At 48.3% G+C, this 21,714-nt stretch overlaps 1 protein-coding gene across 3 annotated transcripts in view; it reads right to left on the bottom strand.

Moving 5' to 3' along the window:
* Positions 1–1,571: 1,571 nt before the first annotated feature.
* Positions 1,572–21,714, bottom strand: part of LOC145513154 (heterochromatin-stabilizing protein CFDP1) — a 103,636-nt gene continuing 83,493 nt past the window's right edge. For all 3 annotated transcript variants that reach the window (XM_081508634.1, XM_081508633.1, XM_081508635.1), the window contains 2 exons: positions 13,748–13,906; positions 1,572–2,241 (listed from right to left, as the gene is read on the bottom strand). In XM_081508634.1, the coding sequence (XP_081364760.1) occupies positions 2,151–2,241; positions 13,748–13,906 (250 nt within the window). In that variant the 3' untranslated portion in view covers positions 1,572–2,150. The remainder of the gene's footprint in view (positions 2,242–13,747; positions 13,907–21,714) is intronic.

Raw genomic sequence — 21,714 nt, 5'->3', positions numbered from 1 at the left:
CACGTGGATGTAATCACTGTCAGTTTCAGAGTCTGACCTCAGGCGAGTTTCCTCTCCTGGTCAGGAAAAACGGGAGAAAGCACCAGGCACCTGGGACCAGTCGTCACTTGTTGATGAAACCGAGAGCTTCTGGATGCTTCCCCTGGAGTTCACCATCTGACACCAATTCCTATTTGTTCATTTGCTTTTTGGTAATGAAAAAAAAAAGTCATGGGCTCTTACCCAACACGCCTCGGCAGTTCCAGTTAAATACCAGAAAACTGCGCCCAAGACCCACGTCGCACACACCCGCTGTCCTGCTGAGGCCCAGAGGCGGCATGGCACCTGAGACCCCGAGCCCTGGCCTGCCTGGTCCCTCCTGGCTGCCGGAAGCACCGTGATGCCACTCCTTTCTTGGAGGACTTCCGTATCCTCCTGTGGCACCAGCCACCGGCCGGCCTGCTGGCCCTGCCAGTTCTCGTGAACTCGGGCCCTGGGCTTAGTCCAGTTCTCCCTGCTCAGCTCCGACTGCGCACAGCTCAATCAAGACTTAGTTCTCAATGCTGCCCTTCTCCCCCAGGGACTTTATGCGGGGTTCCTAAGTAGGGCACTGCGTTCCTTGGGAAATAGGTGAACAGAACACATAAAAAAGCCCGTTTTTCTTCTTTGATGTTATGCTGTTGTAGGGCAGGTTTTTTTCAGTAACGGGAAAGTACGCGAAGCCCTGGAAATCGAATGCATTCATCTGGGACTAGGAGAAGACTGATGGCCAGAGCGAGGCCAGGAAACTCAGCCCTCAGGGATTTTCTGGACTCCACAGACTGGCCAGGAAGTGTCCTTGGCCGCCTTCCTCAGTCGTCCCCGCCACGGTCAAGGGCGGTGCCCAGTGCCTGGCAAAGGACTGTCGAGCTGCCTCCCAGCGCTGACTCAGGCTCGCCACTTCCTGCAGACATTTTCCTTGGCAGTTCCTGACTCCTGGAAAGGGATGTTATTTCCCCTGGGAGTTAGGCAGATCAGTTTTCACTTAGTATGGATGTGAAGAGCTAGATAAACTATTATCCACCTGTTCTTAAAAATTGCTGGCTACAGTTCAAGCAAGACTCTGATGGAAAAGATGATTCTGTGTCGAAGATACACACACCTCAGTCAGCCCCGTCACCCAGCGTGGCCTCAGCCTCAGTGAGTAACGAGGGTCATAACCTCACGACCACGCAGGGCTGACAGTCTGGTCTTGGCGGCATGAACGTCTGCCCATGTATCAGAGGACCGGAGGGGGAGACCTGTGCATGTTCCCTGCACGTGTCACTAGCTCATCTCCACCTTGTGAGGTTCAGAAAGCTGAGCTGTGCTCAAGGTCACAGGGCTGGTAGAAGTACAGGCAAGATCTGAATTCTAGTCTCTGGAGCCCTACTGCCCCTTAACCCTGTCTATGTTACTCAGGACATCTGCCCGCCTGCCCCCAGAGGTAGGTTGTGAGGTTTACTACTTTACTAATACGAAGTTTGGAATTTAAATCTTCTAAAGAGTTAAAAAAAAAAAAAGAGTCCTTTGGAGTTTTCTTTGACAAACCCCCAATCAAAGAATTACTGAGGTGAGAACACACGGGAAATAGACTTTAATCTTGAGGAGAGGAGAATGGCTGAAGGAAAAGAAAGATCTCTAATTCAGTGATGGTATATCCTTATTATTCAGCCTTACAGTGAGGAGGAGTCCCATTCAGGAGAGAAGCATGGGTGGAACTGGAGCAGAGCCACGTGGGGCCCGGCGTCGCACCAGCACGGCGAGCCTCGTCACAGACAGCTCCTGCTCTCGGGCTCCCGGTGAGCAGGCCATGCACATTCTTCACCACAGCGGCCAAGACAGGCCTGTGAGGAACTGGCTTGGCCTCATGGACTTTGCAGCAGAACAAAGGGAAGGCGAGTGGCGTCATCCTCACCAGTCTCTCACAGGATCAACTTGTACTTTTTTTTTAATTTTTATTTTTGAAAGGACAAACTATTAAAAGTAAAACAAATGAAATCACGTGAGATCAAGATACAAAGACAGAAATTCAGTGTAGAAAAAAGGACCTTGCTGGGAGACAGTCGATGAGAAACACAGCAAACACCTCACAGACACACAAGAAGCACACGCTGTAAAGAGGCCTGAGCTGCTGTGGGCTCCTCCTCACGTCAGGGTTTCATTTTGCTCAGCCTGAGATCTCGCTCGATTTCAAACTGCCTGTGATCCACTCGGTCTAGAAAAGCTTTTCGTTCGATGTACCTGGAAGAAAATGAAGATGCCCGTCAGCAGACTGAGCAGGAGAAAACGCCTCCCCGGCAGCACCCCCTCCTCCCTGTGGGGATGGGCCCACCTGGCCCGGGGCTCAGCGGGTGACCGCAAATGCAAACAGGTGACCACAGGCAGCGCCCAGAGCGCTCTTTCAGTAACATCCAGACCACTCACATTTGGTCTAAACAAGGAACTTTCTGGTTCAGAGGTGAATAAAAGTCAAATGAAAAAGAGAAAGCAACAACTTATCAAGGGAAGTACATTAGCGGCTGGGGGCAGGACAATGTGATTGTGTAACCAGGTTTAAAGGAAAGAACAGGGCTCAGTCAGGCCCGGGTTCAGAGCCTGACCTGGTTACACAGCAGCTGACTCCACTAGCTAGCGCTCACTGTTCGGGGCATCTACCTGCTGACCACCCTTCCTTCCCCGCATCCGTCCCTCCTCTCCGTGTGTCCTCCACCCACCTGGGGCCAGGTGACTTCCGTGAGGACAGAGGAGGCTTCCCTAAATTCCTCCAAGGGAACAAGGTCAAGTGCCTCTGTGCCCATGGCCCACAGTACTCAGGGTCCCCTCAAGGCGGGTGGCCTGCCCCTCGCCCGGGCAGGGTGGGAGGGAGGCCCCAGGCTGAAGCTGGCAGGCACGGCGGGGAGTGAGGGGTGAGATACAGCTCCATTTTCATGCACCTTCTGGCCATAAAGTGCGCTGCCATTTGCCTTGGGGGGAGGGGCTCTCTGCCAAGTAATCTACTGAGAGAGCAAAATTGCCACTGAAAATGGGAGACATAATTGAATCTCTGCGCTAATCTTTCCTTTGTTGCACTGCAGAAAACGTGCATCTGTGATTACAAGGTCATTATGTTTGTGGTGAGCACGTTACCAGCTCAGGACGTGCTGAGCTCACCCTCTGAAGGGCAGCCCACCCTCCCCGCTCTTCCGCAGGCCAGTGGCCACTAACCCTGTGCCTCGCTATAGACAGGGTGGAGGGGCCGAAACCTGACCCTGCGACTTGCTGGCTGTGTCTCTGAATAAGCCTCCTAACCTGGCTAATTCTCTTTCTTAATCTGTCAAAAGAAAAAAAATAAAGATAATCACCCCTACTCTGAAGGCCTGCCGCGGGGATTAAATGAAATAGTGTACATACAATGCCTAGCACAGAGCAGATGCTCCATAAGACGGTGGTTAGAGCTGCCACCCCCATTTCGGGAAGCCAGCTTCTCGAGTCAGGGCTCTGAGGACAATCAGCGCAGAGGAGCAGTGAGCTCTCTGGTGCGTGTTACCAGCATCTGTAACAACAACCTGGTCCAGGATCAGGAACTCGGCAGCTGAGTCAAAACCGCCACGGAGGGGCAGGAATGGCTGGAAACACAAGGGCATGGCCCGCCTGTAAGCTCGACGTGAGCCCTCAGGGTCAGGTTGTCAAATGTAGCCAGTGAAATACAGATTACAGCTTCAGATTCCCTGGCAGACGGGGAAGCCACTGCCAGGGGCTGAGGACCCTTCTTGATAAAGTGAGAAAGCAGGAGAGACGGTGGCGGGAGGTGGACACACAACAGAAGAAGCTCCTCTTCCGTCCCCACCAGGGCCCCGCGACTCCCCAGTAGGGGCTGCGAGCCAGAACTGGCTGATGGGCTGTGTCGCCCCACAACTGTCCCCCTCCACACACCAGCTCCCCAGCCCTGGTTGAAGATCACAGTGGGGATCAGAGTTTTGACAGCAGCGTGCTTAACTGCCCCTACGGGTTTCCACAGAAAAAAGGTGGCGGGGGTGGGGGTGGGGCTGTGGTTAAGAAGACTTCAGGGCGTTTCAGGAGAGCCACCAGCCAGGGTCACCTGAGAGCACGGCCTGGGGACAGAAGAGGAAGCATGAGGCTTTGAGCATTTGTGGTCTTTCCTCTTTGACTTTCCTTTAAAGGAGAGGAAGTGATACTTAAATTAAGATGCTCACTGAGCATAAATAATGGCCTTTCAGGTTTCCAGAAGCTGTGTTGGGTCCAGCTGACCTTGAAACCATCAAGAGCAAGGCCAGGCTGGGTGCTAAACAGGCAGGTGCAGGAAGAGTTTGGGTTCAGGGAACGCCTCAGGCAGCAGAGAGGGGCACATGTGCAGAAGGCAACTGAATTCTCAAGGGCAACCCAGACAAAGGCCATCCCAGTAGGTTTGGCGACTTCACTCCCCCATTTATAGCATCTGCAGCTGCTAACAGAATCCTTATGATGGCTTTGGCTTGCTGCCAAGAGCGGACCAGAAACCAAACTTCTACTGGACAAGCCCCTGCCCCCCTCACCGAGATCAAAAAGGTGCCAAGAATGAGGGTCGTTCCAGCATTAACTGTGTGTGTGACTGTGGGCAGGATAGTTCATTTTTCTTCGCTGGAAAACACGAGTAAAAATTACAATGCCCCTCTGACGATACAGTGAAACCATGAGAAGTACTCTGTAAACAATAAAACCAGAAATGGCTACGAGCATTGTGGGCTTCTTGCTTCCCATTTCTGACCTGACTGTATCACTCCCAAGCCTCAGAACCCGGGACAGTTGGAACAGGGACCAAGAGACCAAGTGCTCCAGAAACAGGAAGGGCTTGTGGGGAAGGCTGGCTCTGCAAGGTGGCCCGAGTGGATGACCTATTTAAACTGAGCCTCAGGAAGTTTTCAGGCACCGTAAGCAGGTTACGGTCTCCGAAGAGAGCCACCGGCTGACAAGTGCAAAGGTTCTTTTCTGGTCTGTGCCCAGCACTCCTGGGGACCATCCTGGTTCAGCCAAGTCTACTGGGAGGTGGAGGCGGGGACATCCCTTCCTGCCACCATTCCCTTATGTGGCCTTTTAAGAGGCTGCAGCTCCTCACTGTCACTAACAAAATATGCTAACAGCACCAAAACCCAAGGGATGTGCTAAGCCTTTTCTTTCAGAACCAGGTTAGACACAATAGGCTTGGTCATCTTTTTGATCTTTCAACCCAAATTACTTTTCTGCCACCAATTTCCTTGAGATCCAGGCCGTTGAGGAGGGAAGGAAAAATGGAAGAAGACAAAAAAGCTTCGCCACACGGTCCCAACCATCCACAAGAGGCCTCTGGACCTGTGGTTAGAAAAAGAAAGAGTAGGGACTTCCCTGGCGGTCCAGTGGTTAAGACACTGCCCTTCCATCGCGGGGGACATGGGTTCGATCTCTGGTTGGGGAACTAAGATCCCATATGCCGAGTGGAGCGGCCAAAAAACGGGGGTGAGGGGTGGAGAAAGAGCACAGACAGCTGCAGGGAGTCTGAAGCGGGGACACGACGAGGACATCTCAGGGCTGGTTCTCACTCTGCCCCCAGCAGAGCCAGCAGGCGTTCTGTGCAGCACAAACCTGGGAAGCAAAGTGGATCAACACCAGAAAGCAACAGGCAACACAGGCACTGAGGCTGGAACAAAGCTCTGTGATGGATGTGATGAGAGGCGTACCTTGTTGTTCTGCGAAATGCGAGTGAGAGAAGCAATCTGTCCAACATCGCACAAGCCCCAAGGAAGAGGAGGACTTGAGCACACCTTGGGGGCCAGAGTGAGAGGGTGCTGATTTTAATTAAGTTTCTTCTCCACTGCTCTCCTCCCATCTCACCTCAAGGCTGTGACTCTTGGGGGTCATGGAGACAGATTGTTTGAAGAAAGAAAATTATTTTCTCTGGTCTCTCCTTCACACCTCTCCAAATCACAAACACACCTGGTTTCCAATCATCACACTCCACGACCTTCAATTTGACTGCCAGCAGCGGCCAAGACCACGCCTAGCTCCCTCTCCTCCATGCACTGATCCCTCTTCTAAGTCTGCTGGCCTCCACCTCAGCAGTGTAGGAGAGACGCGCCGCTGACAGTGGGTACCGCCAGGGAATCTAGTAAGATCGGTTACAGGAATAGAGGGGAGCAGTGCTAAAGGCCTGAGGGCCACATGGATCTTGAAATACTGGACTGAGTTCTAGAGTGCAGGGCTCAGAGGAAAAGCAGCAATTCTTTGCTGTGTAGCTGACCTCTTTGGTACAGGCATTTTAACCAACTTCGCTGACCGAAAAAGATGCCGAGTGCAGATCTTATTCCGACATGGCATGCCCTTCTTTTCTGGGGGGTTAATTCTAATCCTGCTAGGTTCCAAACAAAACCACGGGTGCCTGACAGCTAGCGGAATGGGCATCTAGACAGCACAACGGCTCAGCGCCTGCTCTGGGCAGACATTCTCAGAAAGTACTGGTGGTGGGGAGGTAAACGAGACCCTGCCCTTGGAGCTTACTGCACATGAAACAAAACACGATGACACCTACCACTTGACAGTGTGATGAAGACGATCCAACAGAGAGATGTGATGGAGGGTTTCTAAGGTGAGGCTACGCTAGAGAGCAGAGAACAGCACCAGAGTAACCAACAAGAGCCCACCTCGGAGGAACTGGGGAGGAGGCGCTGAGGGGCGGAGCAGAGGCTGGGTGGGCGCGGGCAGGCAGAAGGGAGTCAGAGGTGGGCTGCGGACGGCTCCGGGAGGGCGGGGAACGCCTGGGGAGGAGGTGACACTGACCTAAGTGCTGCTGAAGGGCTGTCAGCAGGGAAAGGAGGGAAATGGTTTGCACGTTCAAAAAATCACTTTGGCTGCGACGTGGAGGAGAACGGAGGAAAGGTACAGATGCAGACGCCTGTGGCTGGTACCGGACTGCAAGCAGCTGGGAGGGACCGAAAATACTTCACAAGAGAATTTTCTACTGGGCTTGCAGGACTGACTCTGAGGGTTTCCTTTCATCAGCTGAGTGGATGGGGATGGTCCCCTTTTCTGAGAAGTCTGAGGATGGAGTCTGTTTATGGAAAGAAAGCAAGCCCAGGTTTCCCCTGCTATCTGAAAGTACAGTGTTCCTAGGACACCTCTCTTAGCTGACATGGCGTGAAGAAGCAACAACCTTTTTGGTGAAAATAAAACCTCTTCAGATTTCTTTCAGTTTGGGAGAGCATTCATGGAGGTTTTTGGTAAAAGCAAAATGGCACAGAGCAAACTTTTGAAAAGCAGGGGCTATCTGTATTTGGTTTTGGATGTTGAGTTTGAGATACGTCTTGCACATGTAAATGGAGATGTGAACTAAATGGCTGCTATGGGAGTCTTCAGCTCAGTGGGATGCTCAGGCAGGGGTAGCTTTTTGGGGACCTGTCAGCAGAAAATAGGACGTAAGCCATGGAACTAGTGAGCTTTCCTGGAGGAGAGAATGTGAGGAGCTGCCCAGCACTTGGGCCTAGGGCCTCCTACCTTAAAGCCCAGGCTGTACAGGCCACAGCGTGTTAAAGTGTTCATGAAGGCTTGGCAGGACTACACCAGGAAGGAATTCAGAGGCACAGTGCACCCAGCCTTCCATAAGGCCCTAAGCTGGGCATGGTCAGTAAGGGCAGACGGGAGAAAGGAGAGAGGGTGGGAGGCTGGGGGGTGGGGCGGGGCAGGGGAACCCTATCTATAAGCATGCCAGACATTCCCCAACTTATTATCTAATTCCTGTAAAAAACCCGGGAGGATACTGAAGAGTTTCTACTTCACAGATGAAGAAACAGGGGCTATAGCACGTGACAGGACAGGAGTTGAATTCAATTTCAATTCAGTTGATTGTAAAACAGAACATACACCCAACTCCCTCATAGCTCAGACGATAAAGAATCTGCCTGCAATGCAGGAGACCCGGGTTCAATTTCTTGGTTGGGAAGATGCCCTGGAGAATGGCAACCCACTCCAGTATTTTTGCCAGGAGAGTCCCATGGACAGAAGAGCCTGGCAGGCTACAGTCCATGGGGTCGCAAGAGTCAGACACGATTTAGCGACTAAACCACCACCACACCCTCACAGTATAAAATGGGCAAGGCAGATGAATCATTATAAAGCAAGCCAAGAAGCAGAGGATGAGCACCCCAGAGAAATCCAAGCTGGCCTGGGAGAGTTTGCTTTATAATGATTCACAATCAGACAGAACTACACCGTAATGTCAGAGGAACAGAAACATGAAAGTGGAAATGTGGGCAGGTTCACACCTGGCTGGGCTTGGGTGTTGCATACGGGTATGTGGGTGGTGGTGAGAGATACATGCGTGCCTCTAGAAGGCTGGCAGCATTCTGCTTCTTGACCTGGTGATGGCCTAACCATGAACTTGACACAGACATACGTGGTGTGTATTCTTTTCTGACTTGCTTCTTCACAAACTGACCTAACGGACACACTGTTTTTGCCCATTTTTGACCTTTGTATAAATGGAATTAAATCAGTAAAATACATGGCATCACACTGCATGAACTTGTGTTATTGTGTTACCAAAACTTACCCATGTTCATTTCAATAGCTAGAGAGTATCCCAGTGCATGAACACATCCCATTTTATCTGTCTAGTACACTATTTATCAACATCTGAGTTGTTTCCAGTTTGGGGATGTTATTAGAAGTTCTGTTATTGAAAAGCTACCTGTCAGTATAACCTCTCCTTTCAGAGAAGTCTCTTTTTTTCTGGCTGCTCTTAAGGCTTTTCTCTTTGTCTTTGGTTGTCTGCAGTTTCACCCCACAGTCTGGATTTCTATTTTATTTATCTTGGGATTCTTTGGGTTTTAAAGTCTATGAAGAGGTGTCTTTCATCTTTTCCTACACTGTCCTCCAGGAAGCTTAACTTCCCTCTTTCATATTTTTTTGTTTTTTTGTCTCTCTGAAGTATATTCTGGATGATTTATTTCTTCTGGCTCTTTTCCAGTTCGTGTATGTTCTTAGATAATGATCTAACTACTATTAAATCTATCCTCTCTGCTTTTAATTATGGTTATTAAAATGTTCACTTCTAGAAATTTTGTTTGGGTCTTTTTCAAATCTGCTAGGGCCACTTTAAACAAAATTTTATTTATTTTTGGCTGTGCTGGGTCTCCATTATGGTGCACGGGGGTGCTCACTGCTGCACAAGAGGCTTCTCCAGTTGCGGTGGTTAGGTTTCTCACTGTAGTGGCCTCTCTTGGTGCAGAGCACAGGCTCTGAGCAGGGGGTCAGCAGCTGTGGTACACAGGCTTAGCTGCCCTGCAGCACGTGGAACCACCCCAGACCTGGGGTCGAACCTGTGTTCCCTGCACTGGCGGGCAGACTCTCAACCACTGGACCACGAGGGGAGTTCTACGGCTAGTTTTTATAGTTTCTTCTTCTTGTCAATATTTTCAAGTTTGTTTACTTATTTAAATGCAGCAGGCGTAACTGTATTAAAATCTGTATCTGCTGTCTTCATTGTCTAAATTCTCTGCCAATCTGATCCTGTGCCTGCTGTTTCTCAAGGTGCTTGCTTTGCTTCTTTTTGTGAATATTTTAAGATAGCAAAATTGCTTTTAAAAGACTGGACAATAATAATTCAATACTGACCAATGTAGCTTCAAATTGTATCAAAGGTTTACAAGGGGAAAGATGGGATAGCACTCACTGAAGTAGAATTACTATCAAAACACAAAAAGCACAACATAATCTTTTAACCTCAACTCTATCTTATTTTGGACTTCCCTGGTGGCTCAGACAGTAAAGCGTCTGCCTACAATGAGGGAGACCCAGGTTCGATCCCTGGGTCGGGAAGATCCTCTGGAGAAGGAAATGGCAACCCACTCCAGTATTCTTGGCTGGAGACTCCCATGGACGGAGGAGTGTGGTAGGCTACAGTCCATGGAGTCACAAAGAGTCGGACACAACTGAGCGCTTTCACTCTCCCTCTCTCTATATATCTTATTTTAATCAGGACTGTATTACAGGAATACTTTTATCACCTGTAATCATTTTATGTGTTTGTGATCTGGATTCTTCTATGTGAGAACAATTTAAATATGGTGCCTGTAAAAAGGTCACAGTCTCATAATAACTATGGTAGAGGCCAAAGATTACTCACAAGTACCTTACTGCTATCAAATATGATCTTGCCCCCTTCTTAGTTCCAGCAGAGATCACTTCTGTTCCAGGGTAACATTGTCTGGGATTCTCCACCCTCAGAGTAGACTCTCCGCAGACGACCTCTGCTCTCGCTGGCATGTGTGTAGGGGAATCTGGGGACCTGACCACACAGACCTTTCAGTTTTGGCTTGTGCTCCCTGCCCTTTGACACCGTGGCACTGGGCGCGCTTCTCCACAGAAAGCTTCCTGCCTGTCCTGAAGTCAGCTTTCTAGTTACGCAGGTGCTGTAAAGGCTCACTCAGCAGCTGACTGTCTTGCTCTCATTTCTAGAATTTTGTTGCTGTGGTCTAATGATTCTCAATCCTAGCTGTCCATGAGAAGTGCCTGAGGAGTGATTTAAAGATACTGGTATCTGTGACTTTTTTAAATTGAGGAACGGTTGATGCACAATATTATGTAAGTTTTAGGTGTGCTGTGCTAAGTCACTTCAGTCGTGTTTGACTCTTTGCGACCCTATGGACTGTAACCTACCAGGCTCCTCTGTCCATGGGATTCTCCACAGCAATTCACAATTTTTTGGCCATGCTGCATGGCTTCTGAGATCCTAGTCCCCTGACCAGAGATCAAACAGGTGTCCCCTGCTGTGGAAGGAGAGTCCTAACCACTGGCCCATCAGGGAACTCCCCAGTAATTCATCATTTTTAAAGGTTACACTCCATATAGTTATTATAAAATATTGGTTATGTTCCCATGTAGCTTATTTATGTTTTATTTACTAGGTGAGTTTCCACATATAAGCAATATCATACAGTATTAGTCTTTCTCTGACTTATTTCACTAAGCATTTCGCTAGGCATAATATCCTCTAAGTCCATCCATGTTGCTGCAAGTGGCAAAATTTCATTCTTTTTTGTTGTTGTTGCTGTGCTGGGTCTTCGTTGTTGCATATAAGCTTTCTCTAGTTGTGGCAAGCAGGGGCTACACCTCATTCGCAGGCTTCTCTTGTTGCGGAGCACGGGCTCTAGGGTGTGTAGGCTTCAGTAGCTGCAGCACTTGGGCTCAGTATTTATGGCTCGAGGGCCCTGAAATGTGCACGGACCCAGCAGTTGCAGCTCATGGGCTCTAGAGTATGAGCTCAGTAGCTGTGGTGCACAGGCTTAATTGCTCCATGGCACGTGGCATCTTTACAGACCAGGGATCGAACCCATGTCTTCTGCATTGGCAGGTGTATTCTTATCCACTGTACCTCCAAGGAAGTCCAAATTTTCATTATTTGTTATGGCTGAGTAATATTCCATTGTGTATGTGTGCATGCACACACACTCACACCCTTGACTCTTGATTCAGCAGTGCACAGGGATGTCTTTGTCATGTGAACTTTGAGAAAAAACCCAGAAGATACTCATGCTTAGCCTAGGTTAAGAACCAGAGCAACAGTTCCTTCCTTGGACTAGGGGCTGGGCCCTTAATCAGCCAACAGGAGCCAGGAAAGGCAGTGAGTGCAGGTGGGGTGGGCGCTGGAGAGAGCAGGTGGAGGAGCCGAAGCAGAGCACAGCAGTCATGAGATCAGCACTGGAAAAACACCATCAGATCCGTGGAATTGTCTGGCCGGGGTGAAAGGCCCAGAGACGAGGGAAAAACAGCGAGTTCCGTGCTCTTGGCTGTTCCCTAACCCAGTTATGTGATTTTCCATTGCCTGAAAAGCCCTCCCGGGGCAGATGTCCTTTTTAATCATCTTGTTTTCACTTCTAGCCTACATTTTCTTATCTCTCCCTTATCTTCAGCAGCACGGCTCCTTACTTTTACAAGACCTTCATTAACAGAAAGAACATTGTCTAACCCATATAATCAATCCTCAGAGAAGCAGTAAAGTGTGGCACACACTGGCAGTTCCTCCGCTGCCTGAGATCACCAGGCAAACATGAGAAGAGGCGGGGCTGAGATGCCCGGGCTGAATCAGAGAGGGGAGGTTGGGGCATGCGTCAGAGACCTCCGGGTAACACCGACCCCTGCCAGTGCTTTCTCGTGGGCCTCCCTTGGATGGCTTTGGCACTTCTGCCTTTGTCCTGTGGCAAACCATCTCTGACAGACAAACTCAGAAGCCCGGTAGCTACACAAGCTCATAAAGTCATTAGAGAAAAAAAAATTTCCATATCCTGATCAGCTTCTACATTCATTCACATAGTCTTGAAACCTAATCTAGAAAAATGACCCCGCCCCCCCCAACAAATCTCCCACCTATCTTTATTAGAATTTAGCTTATAAATAAACCTGAGCAACTACCACTTAATACACACCTTTAAGTGACACTGACAGGTGTTCTGCAAAGAGCGTTATGTGGACAGGCATGTCGTCTGATTTTATTGTGCTCCACTACATTGCACTGTGCAGATAATGTTTTTTTACAAACTGCACAACTGTGGCAATTTTGTATTGTCAGATGATTGTTAGCATTTTGTAGCAATAAAATATTTTTAAATTAGGTGTGTACATTGTGTTTTACATATAATGCTTGGACACAGAACAGACTATCAGTATAGTATAAACGTAACTTATACTCACTGGGTAACCAAAAAATTTGCATGAAGGCTTTATTGTGTTATTTGCTTCATCGTGTTGGTCTGGAACTGAACCTGCAGTACCTCTGAGGTCTGCCTGTGTTATATACATATATGCATGATACACAGATCACAAGTTTTGTCTCACGACAGCCTCACAACCACCAAGGGTGGTACTATTACCCCAGTTTTACTGGCAAAGGAGCTGAGCCTCAGGGATGCACAGAGACTGCAGGGAGAGCGCTTGCTGGCGAGGGGAAGGGGGTGCCGGGCCATCCTCCAGGCCACGCGCGCCTCTCTGGGGGGTGGGGGGCGGGGGGCACCGGGGCCGTCTGCCGGGCCACACGCACCTCTCTGTGAGGGGCAGGAGTGGACTCAGAGCCACGGACCCACTTCTGCAGTAACTTTGTTCTTGGCTCCTCCTGAGGTTCCTAAGAAACCACTGAAAACCGTTTCTCCTGGGATATGCCTGTGCACAGTTTATGGACATCCTCTTTGTATTGCGAGGTGAAGAGGAAGAGCGTACACGTGATAGTCAGATGTTGTCTGAGGGCTGGTGTGTCACACAGGTTGAAACCAAGGGTGAAGACCCACCCGGGTCATAATGACACAAACAAAAAAATCCCACAATAATGTGACAACATCTAGGCACTCTACTGGCTCTGTGTTTGATGCACTGAGTTTGCCTGGCTTCTCAGACGACCAAATAATTCAGATGAGGCCAAGGCTGATATGGTGAGCCAATCTGGCCACATGAACGAAGGAGGTGACTTACAGTTCACGGGAGCCGCACATCAGCAGATGCAGTGTGGCAGCCATGCCTGTTCCCCAGGGAGTTCCTGCTCACATGTCCTCCCACCCCCTGCCCATCATCTCACTGTGTCCCTCACCGGAGGGACCTGCCCACATGAGAGCAGAGCTTCAGTGACAAAGCAGAGCACTCACAGTTTTCATTTCACCGGGAAAAGCTCCCGCCTACTTACAGTGGGTGGTGTGTGTGCAAAGAGCTCTCCCAGGGTTTCGAGGGTTTCAGAGGAACAGAATGCTCTGTTTCTTACCCCTCCTTCCCTCGGTTGTGGATGGCTAGCTCCTCGCCAATGCCCTCTTCCTCCTTGAAACTCTCCCAGTCCAGCTTGGACTTCTCTAGGGTGCTCATCTTCTGCTTCTTGGCTCCGATTTTCCCCAAAAGGCTGCTCATGCCACTTGATCTTTTTAACCTAGGGAAAGCAAAAACATGTAGCACGTAAAAGTCATTAGAGAAAAAAAAATTTCCATATCCTGATCAGGATCAATTTCCATATCTTGATTAATGGTTTTTCTGACTGGCATGGGCCTCCCTAGATTCAAGCTACTTATCTTAATAGAAGCCATGTTTGCATCCAGGGTACTTCCTGTCTGGTGAGGAGAACATAGTAAAGAGACCAGAATTCTAATGCACTTTTCCTGCTTAATACCTCCGACCGCTCTAACGAGCTGGGGATAGGAGATCCTAAAGACCTCTCTCTGGTGTGTTTGACAAGACAGGTCTCTGCCTGCAAGGAGGGAGAAGTCCAGCATGATTCAGTCTTGGTTTTAGAATCACATGCCGTGGTTCATATTCCAACTTGAACCATGTGACTTTAGGCGAGTTATTTAATTATCAATACATCTGCCTCAGTCTCCTAATCTACAAAATGAACACTTACTCACAGGGCAGTAGTATCTCTTCTATGTAAAGTGCTTAAGACAGCACCTGGCACAGAGTAAAGGTGCAACATGAATGTTAACCACCCTGTATCACTGTCATCATCTGTGCACTAAAGCCCCAGGGAATCCTTTCAAGACAACGAGAACCAGATCCCAACACTGATGAGCAAGAGGTCATAATATCTTTAAAAGACTCTTAAGATCGTTTCCTTTCAACTCTGTGAGTCAGGGCCCTGGTTTTTCCCAGGAGGTGGAGAGCAAGGAATGTGCAGCCTGTGCTCTGCTTGCTGGTGATGCTATCATGGACGGCGGGAGAAACCCCACATGCCCAAGTTCAAGTCCTGGCAGGTCGCATGTTTCCAGTCAATGTTAAATGTGTGAGCTCAAATAAGCAAAACAGACTGCAGCTAGTAAAAAGGTACTACAAGAAGACGACTATGGAAGGAACATGGCCTTTGGTCTCTTTAGAAAGTAAAACAAGTTATTATACACCAGCATACAGAAAGTTAGAAATCATTTTCTGCCTTACTCAGATATGCAAGAGAGTTAAAACACTTAAAAACTCCATGAGCTAACATCACAGGGCCTACTGATAACACTGATAATAATACCTGCCACTTGTCTAGAAGGCTAATTCTCCAAGTGCTTTCCATAGCCATTTTCTCATCTTATTCTCCCTAATGCCTGTGAAAAAGGAGCACCGAGTCTCAAGAGGTGGAGGAGGAACCTTCGAGGTGATCTTGTCTCACCAACTGTTCTGAAGTCCCACCTCCCTGCAGCACAGTGCCGGGGAGGGACGGCTTACTACCTCTGCTCTGGAGAGAGGCGACAGGCCAGTGTCCACAGTGAACACAAGACTCCAGGGGCTGGACAAGTACCCTCCACATTCTCATTCTGTTCATACTGGTGGAGGGGATGTTAGCTTCCCTGTCGTGGTCATACCCTACTATATGCTGTCAGCGTAAGATCGACTCAGAAGAGGCTGGGCAGGTGTCACTGTCCTCGTTTTGAGTTGGACAAATAAACCAAGAGTAGAGAGGTTAAATGACACAGCAAAGGTCAAACCAATAGCAGATGCAGATCCAGGATCAGTTCAGTTCAGTCGCTCAGTCGTGTCCGACTCTCTGCGACCCCATGAATTGCAGCACACCAGGCCTCCCTGTCCATCACCAACTCCCAGAGTTTACCCAAACCCATGTCCATCGAGTCGGTGATGCCATCCAACCATCTCATCCTCTGTCGTCCCCTTCTCCTCCTGCCCCCAATCCTTCCCAGCATCAGGGTCTTTTCCAATGAGTCAACTCTTCGCATGAGGTGGCCAAAGTATTGGAGTTTCAGCTTCAACATTAGTCCTTCCAATGAACACCCAGGATTGATCTCCTTTAGGATGGATTGATTGGATCTCCTTGCAGTCCAAGGGACTCTCAAGAGTCTTCTCCAACACCACAGTTCAAAAGCATCAATTCTGTGGCGCTCAGCTTTCTTCACCGTCCAACTCTCACATCCATACATGACCACTGGAAAAACCACAGCCTTGACTAGATGGACTTTTGTTGGCAAAATAATGTCTCTGCTTTTAAATATGCTATCTAGGTTGGCCATAACCTTCCTTCCAAGGAGTAAGCGTCTTTTAATTTCATGGCTGCAATCACCATCTGCAGTGATTTTGGAGCCCCAAAAAGTAAAGTCTGACACTGTTTCCACTGTTTCCCCATCTATTTCCCATGAAGTGATGGGACCAGATGCCATGATCTTAGTTTTCTGAATGTTGAGCTTTAAGCCAACTTTTTCACTCTCCTCTTTCACTTTCATCAAGAGCCTCTTTAGTTCTTCTTCACTTTCTGCCATAAGGGTGGTGTCATCTGCATATCTGAGGTTATTGATATTTCTCCCAGCAATCTTGATTCCAGCTTGTGCTTCATCCAGCCCAGAGTTTCTCATGATGTACTCTGCATATAAGTTAAATAAGCAGGGCGACAATATACAGCCTTGACGTACTCCTTTTCCTATTTGGAACCAGTCTGTTGTTCCATGTCCAGTTCGAACTGTTGCTTCCTGACCTGCATAGAGGTTTCTCAAGAGACAGGTCAGATGGTCTGGTATTCCCATCTCTTTCAGAATTTTCCACAGTTTATTGTGATCCACACAGTCAAAGGCTTTGGCATAGTCAATAAAGCAGAAATAGATTCTGGCCCTCAGTGTGGGGCACTGTGCTCTCACCTCTAGTGTGTGAATTTACTTGAGAGATTTTCTAATGGCTACTTTGTTCCCAATTTGCTTATGAATTTTGCAAACAGTTTTTAATGAGCTTTCAATTCATACTGTCTAATCCTTTTCCAGATAACTCAGTCCCTACAACAGTCTCTCCAGCCACACACAGACTATATTTTACCAGGAACAGAGCATGAGTGTGTGCTTGGTTGCTCAATGATGTCCACCTCTTTGCGACCCCATGGATCGTAGGGCGCCAGGCTCCTCTGTCCATGGGATTCTCCAGGCAAGAACACTGGAGTGGGTTGCCATTTCCTTCTCCAGGGGAATCTTCCTGACCCAGGGATTGAACCTGTGTCTCCTGCATTGTAGGCGGTGATATTTTACCAGGAACAGAGCATGAGGGAGGATGAGGAAACCTAATATGGCTCAAGCCTTTCCACTTCTCACCTGCTGCACTATACTGGTTCTCAGTTTTATTTTCTCTCACCTGAATAATTCAGCAGCCTTTTCACTTGTCTCCCTGACTTTTATCTTATCCCATCACTCACCTGTTCCATCCTGGCATTGATTCTATTAATATATGCTGTCTTCAGAGTGAGTTTCCTAAAATACAAAGCTTACCACGTCTTTCTGTTTAAGTATCTCCTCCCTGACCCCCGACTGCTCTTACGGTAAAGTCTAAATGCCTTCACTCTTGAAGTTCTTCCTGACCTTCTCTCACCACATCTCCCTTTGCAGCCAAAGCTCCAGCCACACCATCCCGACCCTGCAGTTTACCTCTCTGGTCTTGTCTGAGCTGGGAAACCACCTCCTGCAGGAGGCTTTCCTAGGCCCTTCCCGCACTCTCTGGATTGGACACCTCCTGCTGGAGCTTCAGCAGTGCCCGGTTCTGTTCCGTTGCAGCCCTGCTCCTGTCCATAACACGTGCCTGAGGGACTCCACTCTCAGCTGTGGCCACAGCGGTCAGCTCTGAGGACGCTCAGGGCCACTGCTGACACCTCAGCAGAACCGCATACCTGCAGGCTTCTCGTTTCTGGCCATGGGGCCTCCTCTAACCCTGTCCACACGTCACAGGCACTGTGGTGGAATGACTGTGGGGAGCCGATGGCTAAGCGGGCCAAGCTCTTGTGCTCACACAGGCAGCTCTGGGAGGCACCCTGAACGCTTCTCCGAAGTCCCAGTGACGCAGAGCCCTTGCGGCCTTGGGAACGCACACACGCCTGCATCGGCTTTCCCCCCTTCCTGGTCTCACCTCCCTGGCTCTCTCAATTCCTGCTTCTTGAGACGCCTTCCCAAATAAGCTACCTGCACTCAAGGCCTTCCCCAAGGTTCTGCTTTGACGGGAATCTAACAGAGATGCTCAGGAGAAACACGACTTTCCCTGTGCCAGCTCTGTATGGTGTGGACACTTAAGCTCTGGGTTTCCAAATCTCTCTCCAGTGCATGGATACAGTTCTGCCAACAGCAGACACTCAATAAAGTCAACAGTGTTACCTGGACCACAGAACCAACTAGAGGGAGAGGATTAGACATTTTTAGAATAAAAGGTATTCATAATACTTCTAAATTAGGGAATTCTAAGGGGAGGAATTTCCACTTCTATTTGCCAATCAGTTCTCAGCAACTCAGGGTTCCTCATTTTATCTGGGCAACACCATGACTTTGTACACATCTCTCCCCCTTAGCCTTCAGCTCTGATGGCATTACCAGAATACACCATCTTTTCAACAACAGGAACATGATTTTTGCACATAGCAGTGAAGAGGGTGCTAGAAAAGGAATAAAGTTACAACCCCCCTTTGCCTTGTTCACCAGTAAACATCAGCAAAATGTCACCTCTTCTATTACACTTTATGGAAAAGCTTCCAGGTCTGCCTGCACCGGATCATTAACACAGTGTATGATTTCCTAATTTGATGGCCTCAAAAGCAAAATTACCCATCTTTTATTAGAGACTAAATCAAAGTGAACAATACATTTATAGCAGTAGCCGAAACAGGTGGAGGCACCTCATCACTGAGACCAGCACCTCTCCCGGAATCTGGCATGTGGGGTCTCATACTCACTTCCCACCTTGAAACAGGGCTGCAGTGGCATCATCCTGGCGTCAGTCCATCGCAGCCTTCAGGAAGGCAGATCGACCCTGACCTTGGCCCTCTCTCTGCTGCGAAGGTTCATCCATCAGGCTTTCAGGAAAGCTGAGGCAGGCAGCAGACAGTCAGCTTCTGGGCCGCGGCTGGGAGCCGTCTCTGCCCTGCTGGGAAGTGCAAAGCACGCCGTGCCCTACACGCCCCGCTCACAACAGCGGCTGGGCAAGGAGACGGTGAGCTGGCACTGGTGTGCCACAGGCATTAAGCACCAAATTTCCTTGGTGACCTCTCTGCTGTCAGAGGAACCCGTGCCACTTCAGGCATAACAGTTTGTTCTGGATCCTAAGCCACAAGGGCAAGAGACTACCAGAAAGTTGGCTCTGACAGCTCAACCCCTTCCCCAGCTGCAGACTTTCCAGTCTTGGTTCTAAAGTGGGGTGAGCTGTGTGACAGAAACCACATTCAAAAGAACCCTCACCCACCTTTAGAGGACAAAGCTCACAGGAGGGCCCCTGCACTTGCTCCCTCAGAATGCATCCAAAATGTTATATTCAGACACGTCCAGAATATTGCTGCCAAGATGTTTCCCACGTAACCCATGACACGTCAACCACGTCCTCCTGCCCTGCTGATCTTACGACCATATATTTGATGTGAACACTAGCTCCATCTGAGGAGCACGGCCGTCACTCTAACCAGTGGGCTTCTGAGCAATCACAGTGTGGCTGAGTGCGCAGCACGCTGGTGAAAGAGACTCTTACTAAGCCTTTTCTTTTGTGCTTTCTGTCCGTTCCCCATCAGTCAGCAATTACCTCAATTCCCTTCCCGCCATACCAAGCCTGATGACCTGTCCCAACACCAGACACCAACCAAGACCTCACAAAAGAAGATTCAGAATCTCACAAAAAAAAAAAAAAAGAATCTCACAAAAGTAAAAGGGATAAAAGGGCAAAATGACTGTTGTCTTTCCTTTCTGAATTCAAAGTTTACAATGATAATCTGCTAGAACTTATGCTGCCTTTTAGCTCCTGAAATGTAAATTTAACAAAATTCACTGCAACTAAATGATAAAGTCCATCCTGTTGAGTCTGTTACAAAGATATTAAAGTAACATGTTTTCTTTGTTCCAGTCCCAGGAACATGGACACAGATTCACCCAAATGATCTGTTCCATAGCAAAAACACTGCTTTATCTGGCCATGTTCAGTGAAGCTCTGGATCCTGCTATTTATTTATAAGATGTACTGGAAAGAAGCTGGAAAAATAATTTCTTAAACAGAAATAGAAAGGATGACAGGACACAGCAACTGGTTCTCAAGAAAGAGTGGGAACATCTTTCCCATGATCTTTAAAATCAGCCTCAGGCGCCCAGTGGTCCCACAGAATAGAATCTGAGGTTTGGGAATGAATTTAAAGTCCATTTGTTCATTGGACCCATCCGACAGAGATCACTCAGAAATTACTGTACAACAGACAGTGTGCTTGGAACTAGGGATTGATACAAAAATATATATAGCGTAATTCCTGGCTTCAAGGAGAAAGTCTGGTAGAGGAGATGACTATACAAAAAAAATTGTGACCAAATACTATTAGGGCACGAAAGAAGGAGCAGCTGAGAGGCCGGATAATGCAAGCTCGTGGTCTTAGAGATGAGTTACTAAACTCTAAGAAGGTTAAGAAATCTGCCCAGGTACACAGTGCGAGAGAGACTTGGGTCCAGTACTCAGTCTCAGTGCTTTCGATCACCTTGCTGATGCTAGAGATGAGGACAGATAACCTTTGGCCATCCCTTCCACACTCCGATTTCATTACTGATTCTGGGGGTTGGGGGGATATTCTTACCTTCCCTGTTGTCCTGGAGCTCACTGTACACAGGGCTCATGTCTTACTCACTCTTGGCTCACTCAGCATCGTACAAAGCTTTGCCATGGTATGTGATCACTACATGCTTAACAGGATTTGACAGTGGACAAATGAATTTTCTCTTGTAACAGAAGTTTTTAACACTACATTTGAACCAACAGCAAAGAAAAGGGAGTTCCAAAATTGAACCAGCAAGGATAAGGTCAACACAAGTGCACGGGAGCGCCACTGACCTCAACCTGGAACTTCAACACACACAGCCCAGCTCAGGTCTATGCCTTCTAAGTCACAACTTGCTTAACCACTAAAATGCAAATTATTTGGAACTAAGATTCTTTGGCAGAGATAAGCAGTTTCCTTAGTATCTGTCATCTGTTTACAAGGCAGGGGTGGACTTTTCGTAGATCACCCATGGACTAAGCCATACAAGGGTCTGGAACTGGCATGGCACTTCCTGAGAAATGCGAAGAAGGTTTATGATGGAAATTCTTCAGTGAGAGCTGTCTGCTTCAGTGAGAGCTGTCTGCTTGTTCTCTTGGAGATCTTCTTTGGATTAAGCTGAAATCCCTAAGAATGAAAAGTAAAGCCCCAGTCCCTGGGCCAATTTCACTCCCCACCTGTCTAAGTCTCTAAGTAATCTTCCCAAAGCCCAAGACCAGACGACTCAAGGAAATGGACTGGAAGCCAGTGGCACATTAGGAAAAGAGTTTAAATCCCATTCACTTCCCAACACTGTATTGCCAGTATTCTATGGGACACTGGCGTCAGTAAAGTGGAAAACCAGAAATATTGACACTGATACACTGCCAGCCAAAAAGAAAAAAAACAGAAAAAAAGGCATCTACCAGCAAAAGGTGAAATAAACGCTGGCAAATAGTAGCAGCTTCACAGTTTTTGTACAAATAGAAAATGGTCTGCTAACTCAGTTTTATTGATCTTATGCCAATCCAAGAGTAAAGGGAAGTTAGGTTTTGTCTGATTTGATTTCAGCTGCTCTCCATCTTTATAGCATGTCTGTGAAAACTACGTGATGATTTTGGTAGCAAAAGCCCCGAATTCTAAGCTCTTCTAAAATACTATATTACAGAAATCCCTTTCCAACTTTTTCTTCCCTATCTGTTAAGCACAGGACTGTTTTGCTTGCTGGGAGGACTATTTTAGCTGACTTGGTT

Source organism: Giraffa tippelskirchi, chromosome 7 (assembly GCF_054371585.1).
Source record: "Giraffa tippelskirchi isolate mGirTip1 chromosome 7, T2T-mGirTip1v1.2.pri, whole genome shotgun sequence".
Classification (NCBI taxonomy): Eukaryota; Metazoa; Chordata; class Mammalia; order Artiodactyla; family Giraffidae; genus Giraffa; species Giraffa tippelskirchi.
The sequence above is the reverse complement of the archived record's forward strand: the minus strand, read 5'-3'. Positions and strand labels throughout refer to the sequence as shown.